The 20,562-nt window shown below is 44.4% G+C and overlaps 1 protein-coding gene across 1 annotated transcript in view; it reads right to left on the bottom strand.

Annotated features, from left to right (window-relative positions):
• Positions 1 to 20,562, bottom strand: part of LOC124545780 (cyclic nucleotide-gated cation channel alpha-3-like) — a gene marked incomplete at its 3' end in the record, with an annotated part of 672,390 nt that overhangs the window by 7,037 nt on the left and 644,791 nt on the right. The window contains exons 16-17 of the mRNA XM_047124727.1: positions 15,314 to 15,480; positions 1,759 to 1,769 (exon numbers count right to left, since the gene is read on the bottom strand). Of these exons, the coding sequence (XP_046980683.1) occupies positions 1,759 to 1,769; positions 15,314 to 15,480 (178 nt within the window). The remainder of the gene's footprint in view (positions 1 to 1,758; positions 1,770 to 15,313; positions 15,481 to 20,562) is intronic.

Genomic DNA, 20,562 nt, shown 5'->3' with positions numbered 1-20,562 from the left:
ACGTAGCCAGCAGATTCCTCACGATCACGTGGGCGAGCACTTGCTGATTGCGTGGCCGTAGGAGAATGGTCCTGCCATGCAGATAATGAAACGTGGACTCTATACAGCTTCGTCATTTTGTAGCGGCACTAATGGGCCGGCGATTATTGGAGTGCACTTAGAAATAGAGTTCCTCTTTAGCTGTCGATTGTCTACGTTTCCTACGGAAATGCTGCATAGCTGAGATGCGCCGAGAATTAGCACAGCGACTGAGTGTGACTGTGTATAATCAAAATTTAAGTGATACCCGAATACTGGATGTTATTAAAGGTCAGTAAATATGAGCGAATGAATAGTTGACGAATAACGCTCGTATTCAGTCAGTAGCTAAAATCGCACTGACGAAAGTGATAACTGATTACAATGGTCAGCTTTGTTTATCACTGACAAAGCAACTTCAGTCCAGCTACGCGGAGGTCTCTCGTGAGTAAATCGAGCAAATGAACTAATAGGATTCATTATAGTTGCTAATGTTAACTGAGCTGACCGATGGAAGAAGGACTCGCGAAGCGTAGTGGTAAGTGAAGCGCAGTGCACATACGTGCACTAATTCGCAGCCTGCGTACAAGTAAGTGCGAGCGCATGATACCTGCGTGGCCTAGGACAGCACTCACTCATACGTGTCATTAGGCGAGGCAGCATCGGCCATTTTAGGCGACGTCCATAAAGCTTTGAGAAATTCATTCACGCTCGCTCTCTGGCACATCGCAGCCACTCTCATAGATCACGAACCCGCCTGGCTCTAATGTCGCCTGTTGCCTCTAGAGTGGTGTTTACATCGCGCGGTGTGGCAGCTACTCTAGCACGTTCGGCCTGTCGGTTTGCGGTTACTGGCAACCATGACTGCGTGAGCCTGCGGCCCTTCTCGCCGTTCATATTGAACGACTGTTTTGCTGCTCGAACTGTCCACGGGTATACTGCCGGTTCATTGTGTCCAACGGGCACAATATTTCGGCGATCAAAAGACGAGAATACCACCGAACTCTTTAGGCATGTCTTAACCTCAACGTATTTTCTGTTTAATGGGGAATACTAAGAGCAAACGGAGGGAGTTGCAATGGGCAGCCCACTCTCGCCAGTGGTCGTGAATTTGTACATGGAGCACTTCGAGGAGGAAGCCTTGGCGTCATCCAATTGAGAACCTACTTGTTTCTTCCGTTATGTCGATGACACGTTTTGTCATCTGGCCCCATAGTAGGGACAAGCTCCTGGATTTCCTTACACACCTAAACTCCATACATCCAAACACCAAATTCAAGACGGAGACCGAAGCAGAAGGAAGATTACCATTCCTGGACGTCATGGTCAAGAGAAGAGCTGATGGTACCAAAATGGTTCAAATGGCTCTGAACACTATGGGACTTAACTGCTGTGGTCATCAGTCGCCTACAACTTAGAACTAATTAAACCTAACTAACCTAAAGACATCACACACATCCATGCCCGAGGCAGGATTCGAACCTGCGACCGTAGCGGTAGCGCGGCTTCAGACTGTAGCGCCTAGAACCGCTCGGCCACTCCGGCCGGCGCTGATGGTACCAAATGGCTCTGAGCACTATGGGACTCAACATCTTAGGTCATAAGTCCCCTAGAACTTAGAACTACTTAAACCTAACTAACCTAAGGACATCGCACACACCCATTCCCGAGGCAGGATTCGAACCTGCGACCGTAGCAGTCCCGCGGTTCCAGACTGCAGCGCCAGAACCGCACGGCCACCGTGGCCGGCGCTGATGGTACCCTGAGCCGTGGTGTGTACAGGAAGAAAACGCACACTGATCTGTACCTGCATGCAGACAGCTGCCACCACCCTTCTTAGAGGAATGGAGTACTAAAAACACTAGTACACAGGGCGCGCAGCATCTCAGACGCAGAGAATCTGCCCCAGGAATTGGAACACCTCAAAACCGTGTTTCGAAAAAACGGGTACTCGGAATGGCAGATTATACACGCTCTCCGTGCCACCACCACAGCACAACCTGTGGAGACGGATGAAGTCACGGAAGAAGAGGTAGCCACTGCCTTTATTCCGTACAATGACGCACTATCGGGGATAATCGACCGTATATTAAAGAAACACCGAGTTAAAACCGTCTTTTGCCCGCCCAATAAAACACGGGTATTAATGGGAAGTGAAAGATGACCTCGGTTTGAGGAAGTCCGGCATGTACCAAATTCCCTGTGAGTGTGGGAAGAGTTATATCGGACAGACAGTACGCACCATCGAAGATCGTTACCGAGAACATCAAAGGCACACTCGACTGAAATATCCAAATAAGTCGGCGGTAGCAGAGCACTGTTTGTCCGAGAAACACGAGATGGATTATGAGCGTACCAAGCCCTGGTTCAGAGGTCTAAATATTGGGACAGCGTTATAAGGGAGGCTATCGAAATTCGCATCAGGGAAGATCTTATCAAACGAGATTGCGGCTAAAATCTCAGCAAGACTTGGGACCCGGCATTGAATGTAATTAAGAAGACTCTCAGCAAAGAAGTACGAACTGGCGACCAGGTCGGACGTAGCAAGTGCATCGACGCTACGACAGATTCCGACGCCCACGTCTTCGCGATCGCCGGCACGCGGGCGCGGACGGCGGAGAGAGCGGCCCGCGGGGGGAGGGGATATAAATCGGCCGCCCCCCCTCAGGAGCTCAGTTCGTCAGCGCACCTGACGATGGCGACATGTCAGATCGCTGAAATATTGTGCCTATTGGATACTATGAACCGGCAGTATACTCGTGGCCTGTTCGAGCAACAAATACGCCGGGACAAACAGAAGAATCACGACTGTTCTGCTGTCTCGACATCGTTCCTAATTTTATACGAATGAGTGAGTAGTTGCAGAGATAAAACGGACTGATTTAAATTTTATGGAAGCAGCGCACTTACCTGCATGTTCCACCATCGCCGATTCAGAATGCTGACCGAATCACACGTATCACTCAGGCTCCGAAATACAGGTGTTAATGGAGCGTACCTTCCGAGGATGACAAACCAGTCCACAATCGAAGCTAGGCTCGTGTGCTCTTGTTATATGAAGTTCATTCACGAAGTCTCTAGAGGAACCGTGGATGTTTCTTATTTTCTTATTGCATAAAAGATAGGATTGAATATCCTTCAGGATAAAATTTTGCCCAATCTGATACTGATCCTTGGTAGTATGGTAGTCAAGCTATTTACCATTGCGTTTCTTTCTGGGTGATCTTGACCTTGTTACTAGTTGCCATAGTTTTCTTTACGATATCCTAGCTATAGACTTTTCTGTTAAAAGTGGTCAATTTTGTGCTTCATCATAGTGGCTGTGTATGTCAGTGGTTCAGTGTGCTTTCCTTGTTAGTGTATGAATCGCGTATGATGTGGTCCCGCACCGAAGAGGAATTATTTGAAATGGGCTCCGGCCGCGAAACCCTAAGCTCTTATTTTACCTCTAATGACGGTTTATAAATAATGGGGAAACGTGTGTGCTGTGATAATATTTTGAACTGGAATGCGCCTACGAGAGGAAAAATAATAACAATTGACAACGTAAGAATTTCTTGATATGAACACCATTTTTGTGCCCAGAAGCAAATACGGACAAGGGCCAGTATACGTCACAACAAAAGGAACCTTCTGTCGCGGCCGTCATAGAGTTTCTGTGATGGTGGTTGTAGATTCTTTAAGTACGTTTGGATATTTAATCCTGTGACCGGAGTTTCAAGGAAATCTGTAGTGTGTGACCACGCTATTAGCCGCCCAACGCGTTGCTGCTGCGTTGTAGCGGGAACACGCTGGTGGGTGTGGCGGAAAGAGTACTGCCGCTGCTTAGAAGAATATCCGTGACAGGAATGCGGCAGCGAGTGTGGTGTGCGTTGTGACTTGCTGTGCAGCAGTGGAGAGACGCACCATTGTAACAACATTTTCTTGAATGTAATAACGCCAGTAGAGCAACTGTGACTGACTTTGTGAGGATCGGGCAATATAAATAAAATATACAGTCTTATATTTCAGTGCACTGATTCTTCTAGAGTAATATCAGTTAACTTCAACATTTTCCTGAACGGTAAGCCCGCATCTCGTGGTCGTGCGGTAGCGTTCTCGCTTCCCACGCCCGGGTTCCCGGGTTCGATTCCCGGCGGGTCAGGGATTTTCTCTGTCTCGTGATGGCTGGGTGTTGTGTGCTGTCCTTAGGTTAGTTAGGTTTAAGTAGTTCTAAGTTCTAGGGGACTGATGACCATAGATGTTAAGTCCCATAGTGCTCAGAGCCATTTTGAACCTGAACGGTAAGTGCTGTATCAGTCGTTTAATTGTATATGAAACTACTGAAATACGTTTTTGTCACGATAAACGTTTCATCTCGTTCAGTTAAAACATCAGGAAGGAGGGCGTTTCTCGTCTGTTCATTATCTGCAATGTGGATGTGAAGCACGTATCAGTAGAAATTTGTTCTTTTGCGTTCCTGGTACACACAAATAACGCCACACCATCATTTCATTACATTGACAAATGCACCGATCGGAGATGGTAGGTATATTTAAGGTAATATTTTTAGCCTCCATGAGTCATCATCTGAACGAAATCTAGCAAATTACTATTAAACTGGACGAGTGCCAGAAGGGGTTGCGCTCTGAATTTTCCGTAAAACCTTTATATATATAATTTCGTGTGGCCCAGCGGCCTGGTCGAAGTCTTTCTATTGGGAACGACTTCGGCGACTTCCGTGTATCCTTTATCCAAATGGGGGAAGGGGGCCTACAGTGTAAAGTGGAATTCGAACCACGTTTTGTTTCCGACGACACCTGATACCGCTGACAGGTGAAAGTTGGATTAATACGAAGACTGAAAAATGAGTGGTTCGACCGAGGTTCAATTCCACTACCTGTCAGTGTCCAATAACGCGCTTTACTTCTAGACCAGGGCCGGCCAAACGCTGCACAGTGTGCAGACGTGCGGAAGTGTTGCACATGTGCGCACGTGTGCGACAGCGAGCGACAGCGATATCTGTTATTAGACATGTGACCTAAATGAACGGCGGCGGCTTCACTTCCCTGTGGTACAAGCAAGAGCGCAACATATCCAGTCTCGTTTACCCCTGGTGACCGTAACCTTAACAGAGAAGTACTGAGAAATGGCAAGTACTGTGAAAAAGCTAAGGACGGCAGATCTATGTTCTCAGTCGTTTAAAAATGACTGGGAACTGCAATTCTTTTTCGTTGGTGAAAACTCACAGTGTTTGCTGTGCCGCCGAATAATAGGCTTCCAGCGTAAGTTTTCAATTGGAAGACATTACAATACATATCACAAAGACGAGTGTAGTGTACTCAACAGAGAAGAACGGCAAGCAAAATTAAATGTCCTTCAGAAAATGGATGAGACACATCAACTCGATTTTACTGTACGTCAAAGTAACTGATACTTCTTGAACTCTTAGTTTCTTGTGTTACATTTACGTCTGTTTTACTGTACGCTATACAATGTACTGTTTTCAATTTTCCAGAATGACAACCACACTAAATCTTCACTGCGAGCAAATTTTAAAATCGCATTAAGAATTGCACAATCTGGGAAACGCTTTTACGAAGGGGACTTTGTGAAAGGGTGTCTGATTGATGCTGCCGAACTTGAGTGTCCCACGAACGTTAGCAGGTTTCAAGAAATCAGTCTATCCAAACAAACAGTGACAAGACGTATCAGTGCTATGGCCGGCGATCTGCACAGGCAGCTAATAAATAAGGCTAAATACTTTGTTGTTTCTCTGTTGCGCTCGATGAAGCAACAGATCTTACAGATTCAGCCCAGGTTGTGATATACATATGAGGTGTCGATAACACACTTTGTGTAACAGAGGAGCGACATCTGTGTGTGTAGAAACATGCACTACATGAACGCTGACGGCTGCGGCGTGCACGCTGTGACCCGGAAGTTGCACACGTGCAGGAGCACCGCACGCGTGCAGAATTTCTGGCCGGCCCTGCTTTAGACCAACAGAACCGACTGTGTAATGATAGTTCATCTATATATATCGATGAGATAGTTTGCGAATGTCAAAATATTTGGCACTATATGGCTATATCATTTGATTGCGTTGACTTAGAAACTTAAAGTGCAAACGCATCGTGTAGCTCGGTATTTGACATGAATTTCAACTTGATACCTTTACCCGTCCCTGAGAAAGAGGGATGTTAACAGATGGACAGACAGATAGACGGACAGGCTGACGACAAATGTCAAAAAACCATTTTTATGTGGTATAATTACAAAGTAACAATTTTCGGATTTTGTCTCTTATATATACTGTGAAATCTTTCGTCTTGTCCAATTTTATGATTCTAGGTCAGCGGGAATTTCCATACGGCTTCATACGAATAAGTTTGTGAGAATCGGAATATGCAAGTATCCGTATCTTTTGATTGCACTGACTTACAAGTTTATAGTTTTTACAACGCAAGGGGCCGCAGACATTAGTTCCTAACATAAATATCAGCGTGGTACCTCTACCCGTCCCTGTGACAGACTGACCGACAGACAGGTAAGTGCTACTATAGGGCAAATGACTCTGTGTTTGTACAAGGGAAAATGTTTACATGCAGATGTTTTTTCTTGTTCAACTTTTTATTTATTGTCTATCCAACCTTTGGGCATCATGGTTTTACCTAAGAAGTTTGGGCCTTCTATTTACTTCACTATGTTGCTTATCACATTTTAACGTTTATATGCAGTTGTTTGTTGCTAAAACTAACATGGGAGACCATAAACGGTGAACAATGAAACCCAACTAGGCCGCCAATGAAATGCACTGATAATATATTAGGAAGTGTTGAAAAGTAATGCTTCAGAGTTTTTGATTTTGTTTTCAATAGCGTTTGAGGTGTTACATGTCATGAATATTAGTGAATCGATTTCTCCACTTCTCTGATGCAACGGCTCAGAATGTAGCGTGGAATACGTCAGTGTGTGAGAATTATCGAGCTGTAACCCAGCTTCGAAGAGTTAATGCCCGCGTGAAGCACACTCCTCTTCAGCATAACAATGTCAGATCATACGAGAGCGCTGAAACATCTCCAACAATCCCAGCCTAGGGGTCACTGGTATCGATCATCCTCCATTCAGTCCCTTCGAGGACTTCACTTTGATAGCCATTAAACGGTGCTAGCAGATGGAGTAGCCGCGCGGATTCGCCGCGCGGTCTCAGGCGCCTTGTCACGGTCCTTGAGGCTCCCTCCGTCGGAGATTCGAGTCCTCCCTCGGGCATGGGTGTATGTGTTGTCCAAAGCGCAAGTTAGTTTAAGTCAGATTAAGTAGTGTGTAAGGTTAAAGACCGGTGATCTAAGCAGTTTGGTCCCTTAAGATTTCACCAAAAATTTACAAATTTTACAGAGGGAGTTGTGGCTCTGTCAAGGAAGTCAAACATTCTAAAGCGACGGTATCAACAGACAGGTATCTACTTGGGAGACATGTGTTCGTCGCCAGGATGACTATGTTGAGAAATAAATACACTGGCGGAAAAAGTCGGTACACCAGGAAAGAGATGTGCGACATAAACGAAAGTTGGTAGGCGTGGTCTACACCTGAAAGATGACGTCCAATAAAATTTCTCGCCAGTAGAATAAGAGTGACGTTATTAGTTCCAGTGAGGGGATGGAAATCAGGTTTGATTTGAATACACGCTGTAACGGTTGTGGGCGTTTCCTATCTTTGAGATTAGACGTGGTGTGTTTATGTTAGTCGCGATTGCGTTTAAGGCGACAAAGACGCCAGTAGCAACACCTCACTGAGTTTGAACGAGGTAGTGCAACAGGGCTACGACAATCCGCATCGGTGATATCAGGAAGACTTGGCAGAAATGTAGCCACTGTACAGGATTTCTGGCAGCGCTGGTCACGAGAATGTTCGGTCAAAAGGAGACCGGGCACCGGACAACCATGTAGCACTACCGAGACGGAAGATAATTGTGTTCGGCGTATGGATCTGGTCCATTGTACTGCATCTGAAGCAGAAATTTGAGCAGCAGCTGGCACCACAATGACACAACGAATTGTTACAAATAGGTTACTTCAAGGACAGCTCCGAACCAGACGCTCCGTAGCGTCAATTCCACTAATTCCAAACCACCGCCATTTGCGACTAAGGTGATATCACGCGAGAACTCATTGGAGGGCAGGCTGAAGGCCTTTTGTGCTTTCTGATGAAAACTGGTTCTACCTCGGTACCAGTAATGGCCACATGTTGAATAAAAGGAGGCCAGTTGAGGGCCCGCAACCAGTCTGTCGTGTGCTAGACACACTGAACCAACAGTTGAAGTTATCATCTGGGGTGCGACTTCGTATGACAGTAGGCGCACTATCGTGGTTATCCCACACACCTTGACTGCAAATCTATACGTCATTCTGGTGATTCGTCCTGTTGTGCTGCCATTCGCGAACAGCTTTTCAAGGAGTGTTTTCCGACAGGATAACCCTCGCCCACACACCGTTGTTGTAACACAACGTGCTTTACAGAACGTCGACATGTTGCGTTGCCCTCCTCAATCACGAGATCTGTCTCAAGTGGAGCACATCTGAGGCATCATCGGACGACAACTCCAACATCATCCACAAACAGTATTAACCGCCCCCCATAATGACCGACCAAGTGGAACAGGTATTCAACTCTGTCGTACAAACTGACATCCGGCACGTGTACAACACAATGCACGCGAGTCTAAATGCTTACATTCAACATTCTGGAGGTTCTACCAGTTATCAGTGTAGCATCATTTCACATTTGCAATGGCTTATCTAGTACTTACATTAATCTTTGCTCCTGCAATATTAATCATTTAAACATGTTATTTAAACAAATGTAGTCCCGAAATTTCACTGCTCTAAAGTAATTATTTTTTTGGTGTTGTGATTTTTTTGCCTTGAGTTTATACAGGGTGGTCCATTGATTGTGACCGGGCCAAATATCTCACAAAATAAGCGTCAAACGAAAAAACTACAAAGAACGAAACTTGTCTAGCTTGAAGGGGGAAACCAGATGGCGGTATGGTTTGGCCCGCAAGATGGCGCTGCCATAGGTCAAACGGATATTAACTGCGTTTTTTAAAATAGGAACCCCCATCTTTATTACATATGCGTGTAGTGTTACTTTAAATCCGTCTTGATTGCAAAATTTTTTTTATTATTCATATGACCGGTTTCGGTTCATTCAGAACCATCTTCAGATCTGTAAAAATAATTATACTAATTTACCATTTCACGAAAGCAAATCTTTTTCATCCTATCTAATCAACATCAAATGTACCAGAACGTACCTGATATTTAAGTTACAGGAGTAACCCGTCCAATTCAGCAACTCTCACATGCTACGGCACATAAAATTGGTTGGCAGAGTGCACGTCATTTATATTAATTATAACACTATTACCGTCAGGTGGCGTCTGGTACATTTGTTACATTCCATTTGCACATACTGTATTCAGTAGATCTTTTTTATATTAAAAATATTTAATTAAAATATGTAGATGTCAAAGCCAAAATCTGTACTTGTCAGGATTAAAAAAACAGTAAAATTATCATTTTTATACGATCTAAAAGGCATAGGGCGATTTATATATCTATGGTGCTGGTGTGAACTTGTTTTCTTCTACGGTCTGCTTCCGTGGTTCCCGCCACTTTGGTGTTGTGCCGCGGTCCGCTCAGTCGTCTGCTGTCCATCCCCGCGGGCAAGAGGGCCTCACAGGAGGGCCCCGTCAACGACGCCAGGCGCTGCACGCGTCCTCCGGCCCCTCCTCCGCGCACCATCTCTCATCCCTCGGCCCGGACCTCCACACGCAACAGTTGTCATCTTAGTAGGTCGTCATAAATGCTAAAATAGGCGTTATGATTGAATTCGCTTTGTTCGTTGAGGATTAAATCCGGATCTTTATTTTTGTGGGTGTATATTTCGATCTCTTCTAGAATGTTAAGAAACCGTCCCTTGTGAGCTCTATGCAGGATGTCTAAGTTGTTTTCAATATTCGTGACTGAGTGCTTTGTCGCAGTCATATGCGCCCCAAAAGCAGACCGTAGAAGAAAACAAGTTCACACCAGCACCATAGATATATAAATCGCCCTATGCCTTTTAGATCGTATAAAAATGATAATTTTACTGTTTTTTTAATCCTGACAAGTACAGATTTTGGCTTTGACATCTACATATTTTAATTAAATATTTTTAATATAAAAAAGATCTACTGAATACAGTATGTGCAAATGGAATGTAACAAATGTACCAGACGCCACCTGACGGTAATAGTGTTATAATTAATATAAATGACGTGCACTCTGCCAACCAATTTTATGTGACGTAGCATGTGAGAGTTGCTGAATTGGACGGGCTACTCCTGTAACTTAAATATCAGGTACGTTCTGGTACATTTGATGTTGATTAGATAGGATGAAAAAGATTTGCTTTCGTGAAATAGTAAATTAGTATAATTATTTTTACAGATCTGAAGGTGGTTCTGAATGAACCGAAACCGGTCATATGAATAATAAAAAAAAATTTGCAATGAAGACGGATTTAAAGTAACATTATAAAATCACTGATTGCTGTTATCCCATAAGACATTATGTCTGTTTTTGCAAAATATTCGTGTAGTACATAAAGAAATATGAATGTTTAAAAAAAATGGTTCAAATGGCTCTGAGCACGATGGGACTTAACATCTACGGTCATCAGTCCCCTAGAACTTAGAACTATTTAAACCTAACTAACCTAAGGACAGCACACAACAACCAGCCATCACGAGGCAGAGAAAATCCCTGACCCCGCCGGGAATCGAACCCGGGAACCCGGGCGTGGGAAGCGAGAACGCTACCGCACGACCACGAGATGCGGGCTGAATGTTTTAGTTGGACGACTTTTTTTTCCCTTTGTGATAGATGGCGCTGTAATAGTCACAATCGTATAAGTACGTGATATCACGTAACTTTCCGCCAGTGCGGACGGTATTTGCCACGTGATACATTACCCGTGTTAAAATGGACCGTTTACCAACTGCGGAAAAGGTCGATATCGTGTTTATGTATGGCTATTGTGATCAAAATGCCCAACTGGCGTGTGGTATGCATGCTACTCGGTATCCTGGACGACATCATCCAAGTTTCCGGACCGTTCGCCGCATAGTTACGTTTTATAAGGGAACAGGAAGTGTTCAGCCACGTGTGAAACGTCAACCACGACCTGCAACAAATGATGCCCAATTAGGTGTTTTAGCTGCTGTCGCGGCTAATCCGCACATCAATAGCAGACAATTTGCGCGAGAATCGGGAATCTCAAAAAAGTCGGTGTTGGGAATGCTACATCAACATCGATTACATCCGTACCATATTTGTATGCACCAGGAATTGCATAGCGACGACTTTGAACGTCGTGTACAGTTCTGCCACTGGGCACAAGAGAAATTACGGGACGATGACAGATTTTTTGCACGCTTTCTATTTAGCGACGAAGCGTCATTCACCGACAGCGGTAACGTAAACCGGCATAATATGCAGTATTGGGCAACGGGAAATCCACGATGGCTGCTATAAGTGGAACATCAGCGACCTTGGCGGGTTAATGTATGGTGCGGCATTATGGGGGAAAGGATAATTGGCCCTCATTTTATCGATGGCAATCTAAATGGTGCAATGTATGCTGATTTCCTACGTAATGTTCTACCGATGTTACTACAAGATGTTTCACTGCATGACAGAATGGCGATGTACTTCCAACATGATGGATGTCCGGCACATAGGTCGCGTGCGGTTGAAGCGGTATTGAATAGCATATTTCATGATAGGTGGATTGGTCGTCGAAGCACCATACCACGGCCCGCACGTTCACCGGATCTGACGTCCCCGGATTTATTTCTGTGGGGAAAGGTGAAGGATATTTGCTATCGTGATCCACCGACAACGCCTGACAACATGCGTCGGCGCATTGTCAATGAATGTGCGAACAGTACTGAAGGCGAACTACTCGCTGTTGAGAGGACTGTCGCCAAATGCATTGAGGTTGACGGACATAATTTTCAGCATTTATTGCATTAATGTGGTATTCACAGGTAATCACGCTGTAAGAGCATGCGTTCTCAGAAATGATAAGTTCAACGAAGGTACATGTATAACATTGGAACAACCGAAATAAAATGTTCAAACGTATCTACGTTCTGTATTTTAATTTTAAAAAACCTACCTGTTACCAACTGTTCGTCTACAGTTGTGAGCCATATGTTTATTACAGCGCCATGTATGACAAAGCGAAAAAAGTAGTCCAACTAAAACATTCATATTTCTTTACGTACTACACGAATATGTAATAAAAATGGGGTTTTAAAAAATGCAGTTCATATCCTTTTCACCTCTGGTAGCGCCATCTAAAGGGCCAACCGTAGCGCCATCTGGTATCCCCCTTCAAGCTAGACATGTTATGTTCTTTGTAGTTTTTTCGTTTCACGCTTATTTCGTGAGATATTTGGCCCGGTCACGATCAATGGACCATCCTGTATAGACACGAGGGGTAAAGTTGTAGAATGTTAATGAAGTTTGTTTTATTTGTAAAGTTTTCACTTAAGGGGAGTACGCATGGCGGAATTGGTCAAAAAGTGACATTTTCGGATTATTATCTGTTATTAATATTTGATCTCTCCTGAGTAATTTGATGCATTATTTGTCGAAAAATTCCAATTCAAAGTGTAGTTTTTATCATTTCAAAGTTAATAGTGCTTGTGTAAAATAATCCGGTCGTTCTGTACTGACTTGCCTAAGTGTCTCTATCTCTTGAACTATTCAATCTAGAATGCTGTGGTTTTGAGCTATTTATTCCTTGAAATAATATTAATGTTCATGTTAAGAGGTTGGATGCACTGTGTAAACAGAAATGGCGGTATAGCACGTGCATTTATCAGATGGAAAGACTCCAAATGGTAAAGGATGCCTTACAGACAAAAACATTGATGAACTCCAGCATTATTATGGAATGGCAATAAGAAACAATACACATGACCTACAAGGGATGAAACGAGCAGTGTGGGCTACATTCTTCCACAAATCTTCCACTGATGATACACGTAGCTATACAAAGTCTTTGTCCACCTGGTGCTGATTCATGGTGCAAGTACCGCAAAGCTCAGGCAGCGGGTAGCGAGGAACATAAAAATGGTTCAAATGGCTCTGAGCACTATGGGACTCAACTGCTGAGGTCATTAGTCCCCTAGAACTTAGAACTAGTTAAACCTAACTAACCTAAGGACATCACAAACATCCATGCCCGAGGCAGGATTCGAACCTGCGACCGTAGCGGAACAATTTAGGCACAAAAATACCATACCATCTGCAGTGATGGAAGCTATTAAACCAATATATAGAGAATTAGCTCATCCTGACCTTCTTTCCAAATGTCTCCATGGTCGAACACAAAACCTGAATGAGTCTTTCAATAATATAATTTGGACCCGCATACCAAAAAATGTCTTTGTAGGAAGGAAAACTCTATGCTTGGGTGTTTGTGATGCTGTGCTAACGTTTAGTGGTGGTATAAAGCGAAGAATTGGGGTACTAGAGGAACTTGGTATCACTCCAGGTGCCAACACACTGCAAGCCTTTCAGCGAATGGATCAACTTAGGATCATGAAAGCCCAGCGTGCAGCAGAGGTAATGAGTAAAGAAGCAAGAGGCAGGAAAAGAAGGAAGCTTCTAGCTTTGCAGGATAGTCAAGAACAGGATCCAGATAATGCTGATTATGGGCCTGGCTGTTTCTAGAAGCTGGCATGCCTCCATGTGCAAGTTAATATCAAATAAAATGTTTGAACTTGATTTGCCGGCCGGCCGGAGTGGCCGAGCGGTTCTAGGCGCTACAGTCTGGGGCCGCGCGACCGCTACGGTCGCAGGTTCGAATACTGCCTCGGGCATGGATGTGTGTGATGTACTTAGGTTAGTTAGGTTTAAGTAGTTCTAAGTTCTAGGGGACTGATGACCTCGGCAGTTAAGTCCCATAGTGCTCAGAGCCATTTGAAGCTTTTTTTTTTTTTGATTTGCCGGAAATGACATTTTTAAAGTTAATTGACCCATTATCTCAGGAACTATTACAGATACATATCTCTACTTTTACACTATGTTACCATTTAGTATACTGCAGCTACTGAACCTCCCAAAACATCTCTACCTCTAACGGTTTTTAACTAACGGAAGAAAAAGTGGACTTTTAAATGAAAGTATTGAACAATATTTTTTAAATATCATAACTAGCTAATTATTTCTCTGTACATTTTCATTCTGGTTGAGCAATGAGAAAAAGAGTGATACTATACATCCCAAAAATTTCAGATCTCTATCTGTGACAGGTTCTGAGATAATGGGTCGTCAATATTGCAGATTTAACACCGTGGGTGTAGGACGTACGTACTCTGAAACGTCCCCTTAGAAAAATTAATGAATTACTGTGCTGGTAAACCCCTTACGTTATTTGATTTTCAAACAGCTGAGCAAAACTGAACGTACTCAGAAATTTCCCACTTTACTTATTCTAATCATCAATAAAATGACACACAATATTTTTAGCGCAACGCAATCTGACCTTAAAAAATCCCTACAGAAGAATGGCCATGACTGACAATAACCTATACCTTTCATGAATCACTTACCTCACAAAAATCTTCGGTACTCGAACTACTGCAATACAGCGAGCGCCTATACTGGCAGCTAAGTAAAAGATTCTAACTACTGAAGCCACTAACTACTGGTAGGCATAGTTAGCAAATGAAAGATTTTGATGGAGAACAAAAAATGTATTTACCTTAATAGTTTACCTTAATAGTGTTCAAAAATGACATCCGGTCTTACAAATTTCGTTTTTCTGACGAACACACGTCAAGATTGACCACTCTCAAAATTCTGCCATCTCTCTTCCCACATCCACCACTGCTGGCGGCTCACCTCCCAACTGCGCAACGCTACGTGCTGTTCACATCCAACTGCCCAACACTACAATAGAGAATATTTCAACAATGCCAACCAGCCACAGACTGCACACAGCACAGATAGTGATTTTCATATAGAGCGCTACGTGGTGTCACCAACATAAAAACCTAAACAGCCTACTTAACAACTCCCCTTAACAATTTAGTAGTGTTAATTTTCGGCACGCCCTCGTATTTCTGCGAGCCAGTAGTACAGAACATGCAAGGCCGCGAGGCAGGAGTGAGTGGGGGAGATGGTCTGCTGCCCAGCCGCCCAACTCCCCCCTCCCCCCCCCCAAACCCCCCCCCGGCTGACGCGGCGCGCCGCACTTGCCTGCGGGTGGTTGTCGGCAGCCGGCCGGCCGATGTCGTCGGCCTCGTCGCTGCGGACGCGCGACATGCGGCGCAGCACGCCCTTGCCGGAGCCGTGGCGCTCGCTGGGCGCCGGCCCCCCGTCCGGGTTCAGCGGCTGCAGCTCCAGCGACTCGTCGTTCGTCCTGCAGCGCACAGCGAACACGTCACCACCACACAGCGCCAGAGGGAGCACACGTTAGTCCGCCAGCAGTTGTACACTACTGGACGTTAAAATTGCTACACCAAGAAGAAATGCAGATGATAAACGGGTATTCATTGGACAAATATGTTATACTAGAACTGACATGTGATAACATTTTCAAGCAATTTGGGTGCATAGATCCTGAGAAATCAGTACCCAGAACAACCACATCTGGCTGTAATAACGGCCTTGATACGCCTGGGCATCGAGTCAAACAGAGCTTGGATGGCGTGTTCAGGTACAACTGCCCATGCAGCTTCAACACGACACCACTGTTCATCAGGAGTAGTGACTGGCGTATTGTGACGAGCCAGTTGCTCAGCCACCATTGACCAGACGTTTTCAATTGGTGAGAGATCTGGAGAATGTGCTGGCCAGGGCTGCAGTCGAACATTTTCTGTATCCAGAAAGGCCCGTACATGACCTGCAACATGCGGTCGTGAATTATCCTGCTGAAATGTAGGGTTTCGCAGGGATCGAATGAAGGGCAGAGCCTCGGGTCGTAACACATCTGAAATGTAACGTCCACTATTCAAAGTGCCGTCAATGCGAACAACAGGTGACAGAGACGTGTAACCAATGGCACCCCATACCATCACGCCGGGTGATACGCCAGCATGGCGATGACGATTACACGCTTCCAATGTCCATTCACCGCGATGTCGCCAAACATGGATGCGACCATCATGATGCTGTAAACAAAACCTGGATTCATACGAAAAAATGACGTTTTGCCATTCGTGCACCCAGGTTCGTCGTTGAGTACACCATCGCAGGCGCTCCTGTCTGTAATGCAGCGTCAGGGGTAACCGCAGCCATGGTCTCCGAGCTGACAGTCCATGCAGCTGCAAACGTCGTCGAACTGTTCCTGCAGATGGTTGTTGTCTTGCGAACGTCCCATCTGTTGACTCAGGGATCGAGACGTAGCTGCACTATCCGTTACAGCCATGCGGATAAGATGCCTGTCATCTCGACTGCTAGTGATACGAGGCCGTTGGGATCCAGCACGGTGTTCCGTGTTACCTTCCTGAACCCACCGATTCCATATTCTGCTAACAGTCATTGGATCTCGACCAACGCGAGTAGCAATGTCGCGATACGATAAACCGCAATCGCGATAGGCTACAATCCGACCTTTATCAAAGTCGGAAACGTGATGGTACGCATTTCTCCTCCTTACATGAGACATCAAAACAACGTTGCACCAGGAAACGTCGGTCAACTGCTGTTTGTGTATGAGAAATCGGTTGGAAACTTTCCTGATGTCAGCACGTTGTAGGTGTCGCCACCGGCGCCAACCTTGTGTGAATGCTCTGAAAAGATAATCATTTGCATATCACAGCATCTTCTTCCTTTCGGTTAAATTTCGTGTCTGTAACACGTCACCATCGTGGTGTAGCAATTTTAATGGCCAGTAGTGTAGTACAACCTAAGCTGTCTAAGAGATTTTTCTGTCTTTCGTCCACATGCAGTTAGTGTTATCTAGTTGCAATGCCTGTGCCGTAATGACATCTAAATACGAGGGTCGTCCACAAAGTATGTCCCATTTCTATTTCTATCCGCGGCAGTGCTACGATGGCAGTTTCGAGAATGCGCGGCAGTTATTCTGACTGAAGGAGAAGAATGGCTCTGAGCACTATCAGGCTCAACATCTGAGGTCACCAGTACCCTAGAACTTGGAACTACTTAAACCTAACTAACCTAAGGACATCACACACATCCATGCCCGAGGCAGGATTCGAACCTGCGACCGTAGCGGTCGCCCGGTTCCGGACTGAGGCGCCTAGAACCGCTCAGCCACCGCGGTCTGCCTCAAGGAGAAGACATGTACGCTATTTTCAGATCGCTGTTGCCGACTTGTGCTTTGTAGTGCTTCTCCATAATGTCGGCCGTAATTGAAAATGATGCCGCGTGTGAAATCAGATCTGTGATTCGTTTTCTAAACGCAAAGAAACTTAAATCAAAGGAAATTCATCGGCAAATCTTCGAGGTTTATTGACAAAATGCTATGAGTGATTCAATGGTTAGAAGATGGGTCAGACTGTTCAATGAACATGATCAAGTGCACGATGAAGAACGAAGTGGACCCCCGTCTGTGGTTACTGATGAACTGGTTGACACAATGAAGACAAGATTACGCACAACCGTAAGTTCACACTTAGTGCCCTTGCTATGGAAATTCCGCAAATCTCACGATCACTAATTCATGAAATTGTTACTGAAAAACTGAAATTTCGAAAACTTTGCTCAAGTTGGGTACCAAAAATTCTTACTGAACAACACAAAAAACAACGGATGGGCAGTGCACTTCAGTTTTTGACACACTACAATGAAGAAGACGATTGTTTTCTTTCTCGGATAGTCACGGGGGATGAAACTTGGGTATCGTACGGCAGTCCCGAAACAAAACGGCAGTCAATGGAATGGAGGCACACATCATCCCTAACGAAGGTTAAACCTAAGGAAATCTTAACGCCTTGAAAAGTCATGTTCACCGTTTTTTGGGACAGAAAAGGCATTTTGCTGATTGATTTCTTACCACGAGGCCAAACAATCAATGCACACGGTTACTACGAGACCATTAAGAAATTGCGCCGCGCAATACAGAACAAGCGCCGAGGATTACTGTCAAAAGGTGTTGCTTTTTTCCACGATAATTCCCGACCTCACACGGCGAATGTGACCAAACAACTCATACGGTAATTTCACTGGGACACGTTTGATCATCCTCCGTGCAGCCCGGACCTCGCTCCTTGCTACTTTCATTTCTCCTTACACCTAAAATCTGTCCTTGGTGGTCAACACTTCAACGATGATGACGAGCTGAAAGAACATGTTACCACATGGTTGAATACACAGGCAGTAACATTCTATGAAGAAGGCATACAAAAACTTGTGTCACGCTATGACAAGTGTCTGCAAAATTTCAGAAGCTATGTAGGAAAGTAGTTTAACAGTTTTAGATTTTTGTACAATGAATATTTTTCCTGTGTCTGTACATGTTTGTTTTATATACCGTAACCAAACGGAACTTACTTTGTGGACGTACCTCGTATCTTTGAGAAGTTCCCTTTATGCAACGCAACACGCTTAAACGATACAAAGGTGGAGTGTTTACGTTTTTAGCGCAGCTCATGCGGGAATAATAGCTTCAATCAAAACCAACAGGAAACCTGGAACGAATTTGAGTCACCGATGATGGGAGAAAAATTGTAGTCACTCGATTTTCTGATGGTCTACTTCATTAACGTGTTTCGGGTAAACTCATCGTCAAGGCTACCTGCAGAAAGGTTACAAAAGTCATGAAGAATGCAGCTTTTCTTGAAATAACTACCAAATAATAAAACTGACAAAAGTGTGGAAAAACATAATATAAATCAACAAACCAAGGGACGTAGGGGGGGGGGGGGAGGGTTCATAAACACCACAGTATGGCGTCATGTACAAATAACAAACTTCCGAATACAACTGAGTAACAAAATATGACGTTATGTATGAAGTAACAAACATAGCAATCAGATGGCGTGAATAGTAGCACAAGGTAGTGCTGAAAGTGTTCGACACGCCAAATACAGAGGAAAAAATACTTAAAAAAAAAGAATATTAAATAGGGCCCTAAAATACATCGTTACTACATATCAAAGACAAGAGTAATACAATAAACAAAATTTAAACATGGCTGAAGCAGCAACTGTTGAAAATCTTTACGGTAAATGATAACATCCCAACAGTTGCAGGATAAAGATTTATTGAAATCCTTGACCACGGTTTCGGTATATCTAAATATACCTTGATCAGAAGCAAAAATACACTAAAATCACATCCTGCAGTGGAGATGCATAAAACAACCGTGCCAAAGCGCGTCATCAGTAGTTAAAATTAAAATATCACCTCTATCTGTACAGCATAGTTATGAAGAGCTGGTCGATGTGAACACGGCATATTATCAGTACTTAGGCTAGACACCGACGACGCGCTTTAGCACGGTTATTTTATGCATATCCACTGCAGGATGTGATTTTAGTGTATTTTTGCTTCTGGTGAAGGTATATTTAAATATACCGAAACCGTGATCAAGGATTTCAATAAATGTTTATCCTGCAACTGTTTGGCTATTATTATTTACCGTGAAAAAAAATAGAATAAAACTAAAAACTAAATGCAAGCTGAGGACTAGGGTCGGGGTGGGGGTTGGGTGGGGTGGGGGGGGGGGGGTATGGGGGTAAGCAGATGAAAGCTAGGTGGTTCTCGATATGACAAGTACTTTAATGTACGATGCAGTTATGAGGAAAAATGTATCACAATTCTAGCATTAAGCTGTATTTAATAAATGTGCTGTTTTTATACGTTAAAGGAATGCAGTTTATGAAAAGTCCTCGTATTATTAATTATTAATAGCTACGGTGTCAAGATTTATTCAGCTGATTAAGTAACTTTGTTTTTTGCAATACTCTGAACCGCAAACGAGCTAATGTATCCAAGTGAAAGAACAACGGGCCGAACCTCTAATCAGAATGTTTCTACGTGGGTGCAAAGTGGCGGAGGAGACACGAGAGTATGCATCCTTGCAAGACGAAAGCTGCAGGTAACCAGTGTTAGTGGTTACGACACGAGGCTACTGAGGCAACAGCAGGGATACGACGCCGCCGGTGCACCTGAAGACTATCACCCACGCAGCATCGGCTTGAGGCCCAAGCAACACAAGCAGCCGCTGTGGGCGCCAAGCTGGGAGAGGCGTCCCTAGTGCAAAATATGTACACAGGGTGTATGATAATCAGTAACCAAAACAGTCCATTCCTGCGTTCACTAGACTTATTTTTAAAGATCTTACAATCGTCAGGCATTGTTGAACGATCCGATATGAGTTAGTCCAGCTCGCAACATCTGGAGCCACAATAGACTGGTGTTGGAGTCTGAGATAAAGCTATCTGTCATTACCTGTGTTGCGTAAAGAAACAGGTCAATTCCGGAAAACTACACATGTAGATGCCCGCCCGGTTGGCCGTGCGGTCTAGCGCACGGC

This window comes from Schistocerca americana, chromosome 8, assembly GCF_021461395.2.
Source record: "Schistocerca americana isolate TAMUIC-IGC-003095 chromosome 8, iqSchAmer2.1, whole genome shotgun sequence".
Taxonomy (NCBI): Eukaryota; Metazoa; Arthropoda; class Insecta; order Orthoptera; family Acrididae; genus Schistocerca; species Schistocerca americana.
The sequence above is the reverse complement of the archived record's forward strand: the minus strand, read 5'-3'. Positions and strand labels throughout refer to the sequence as shown.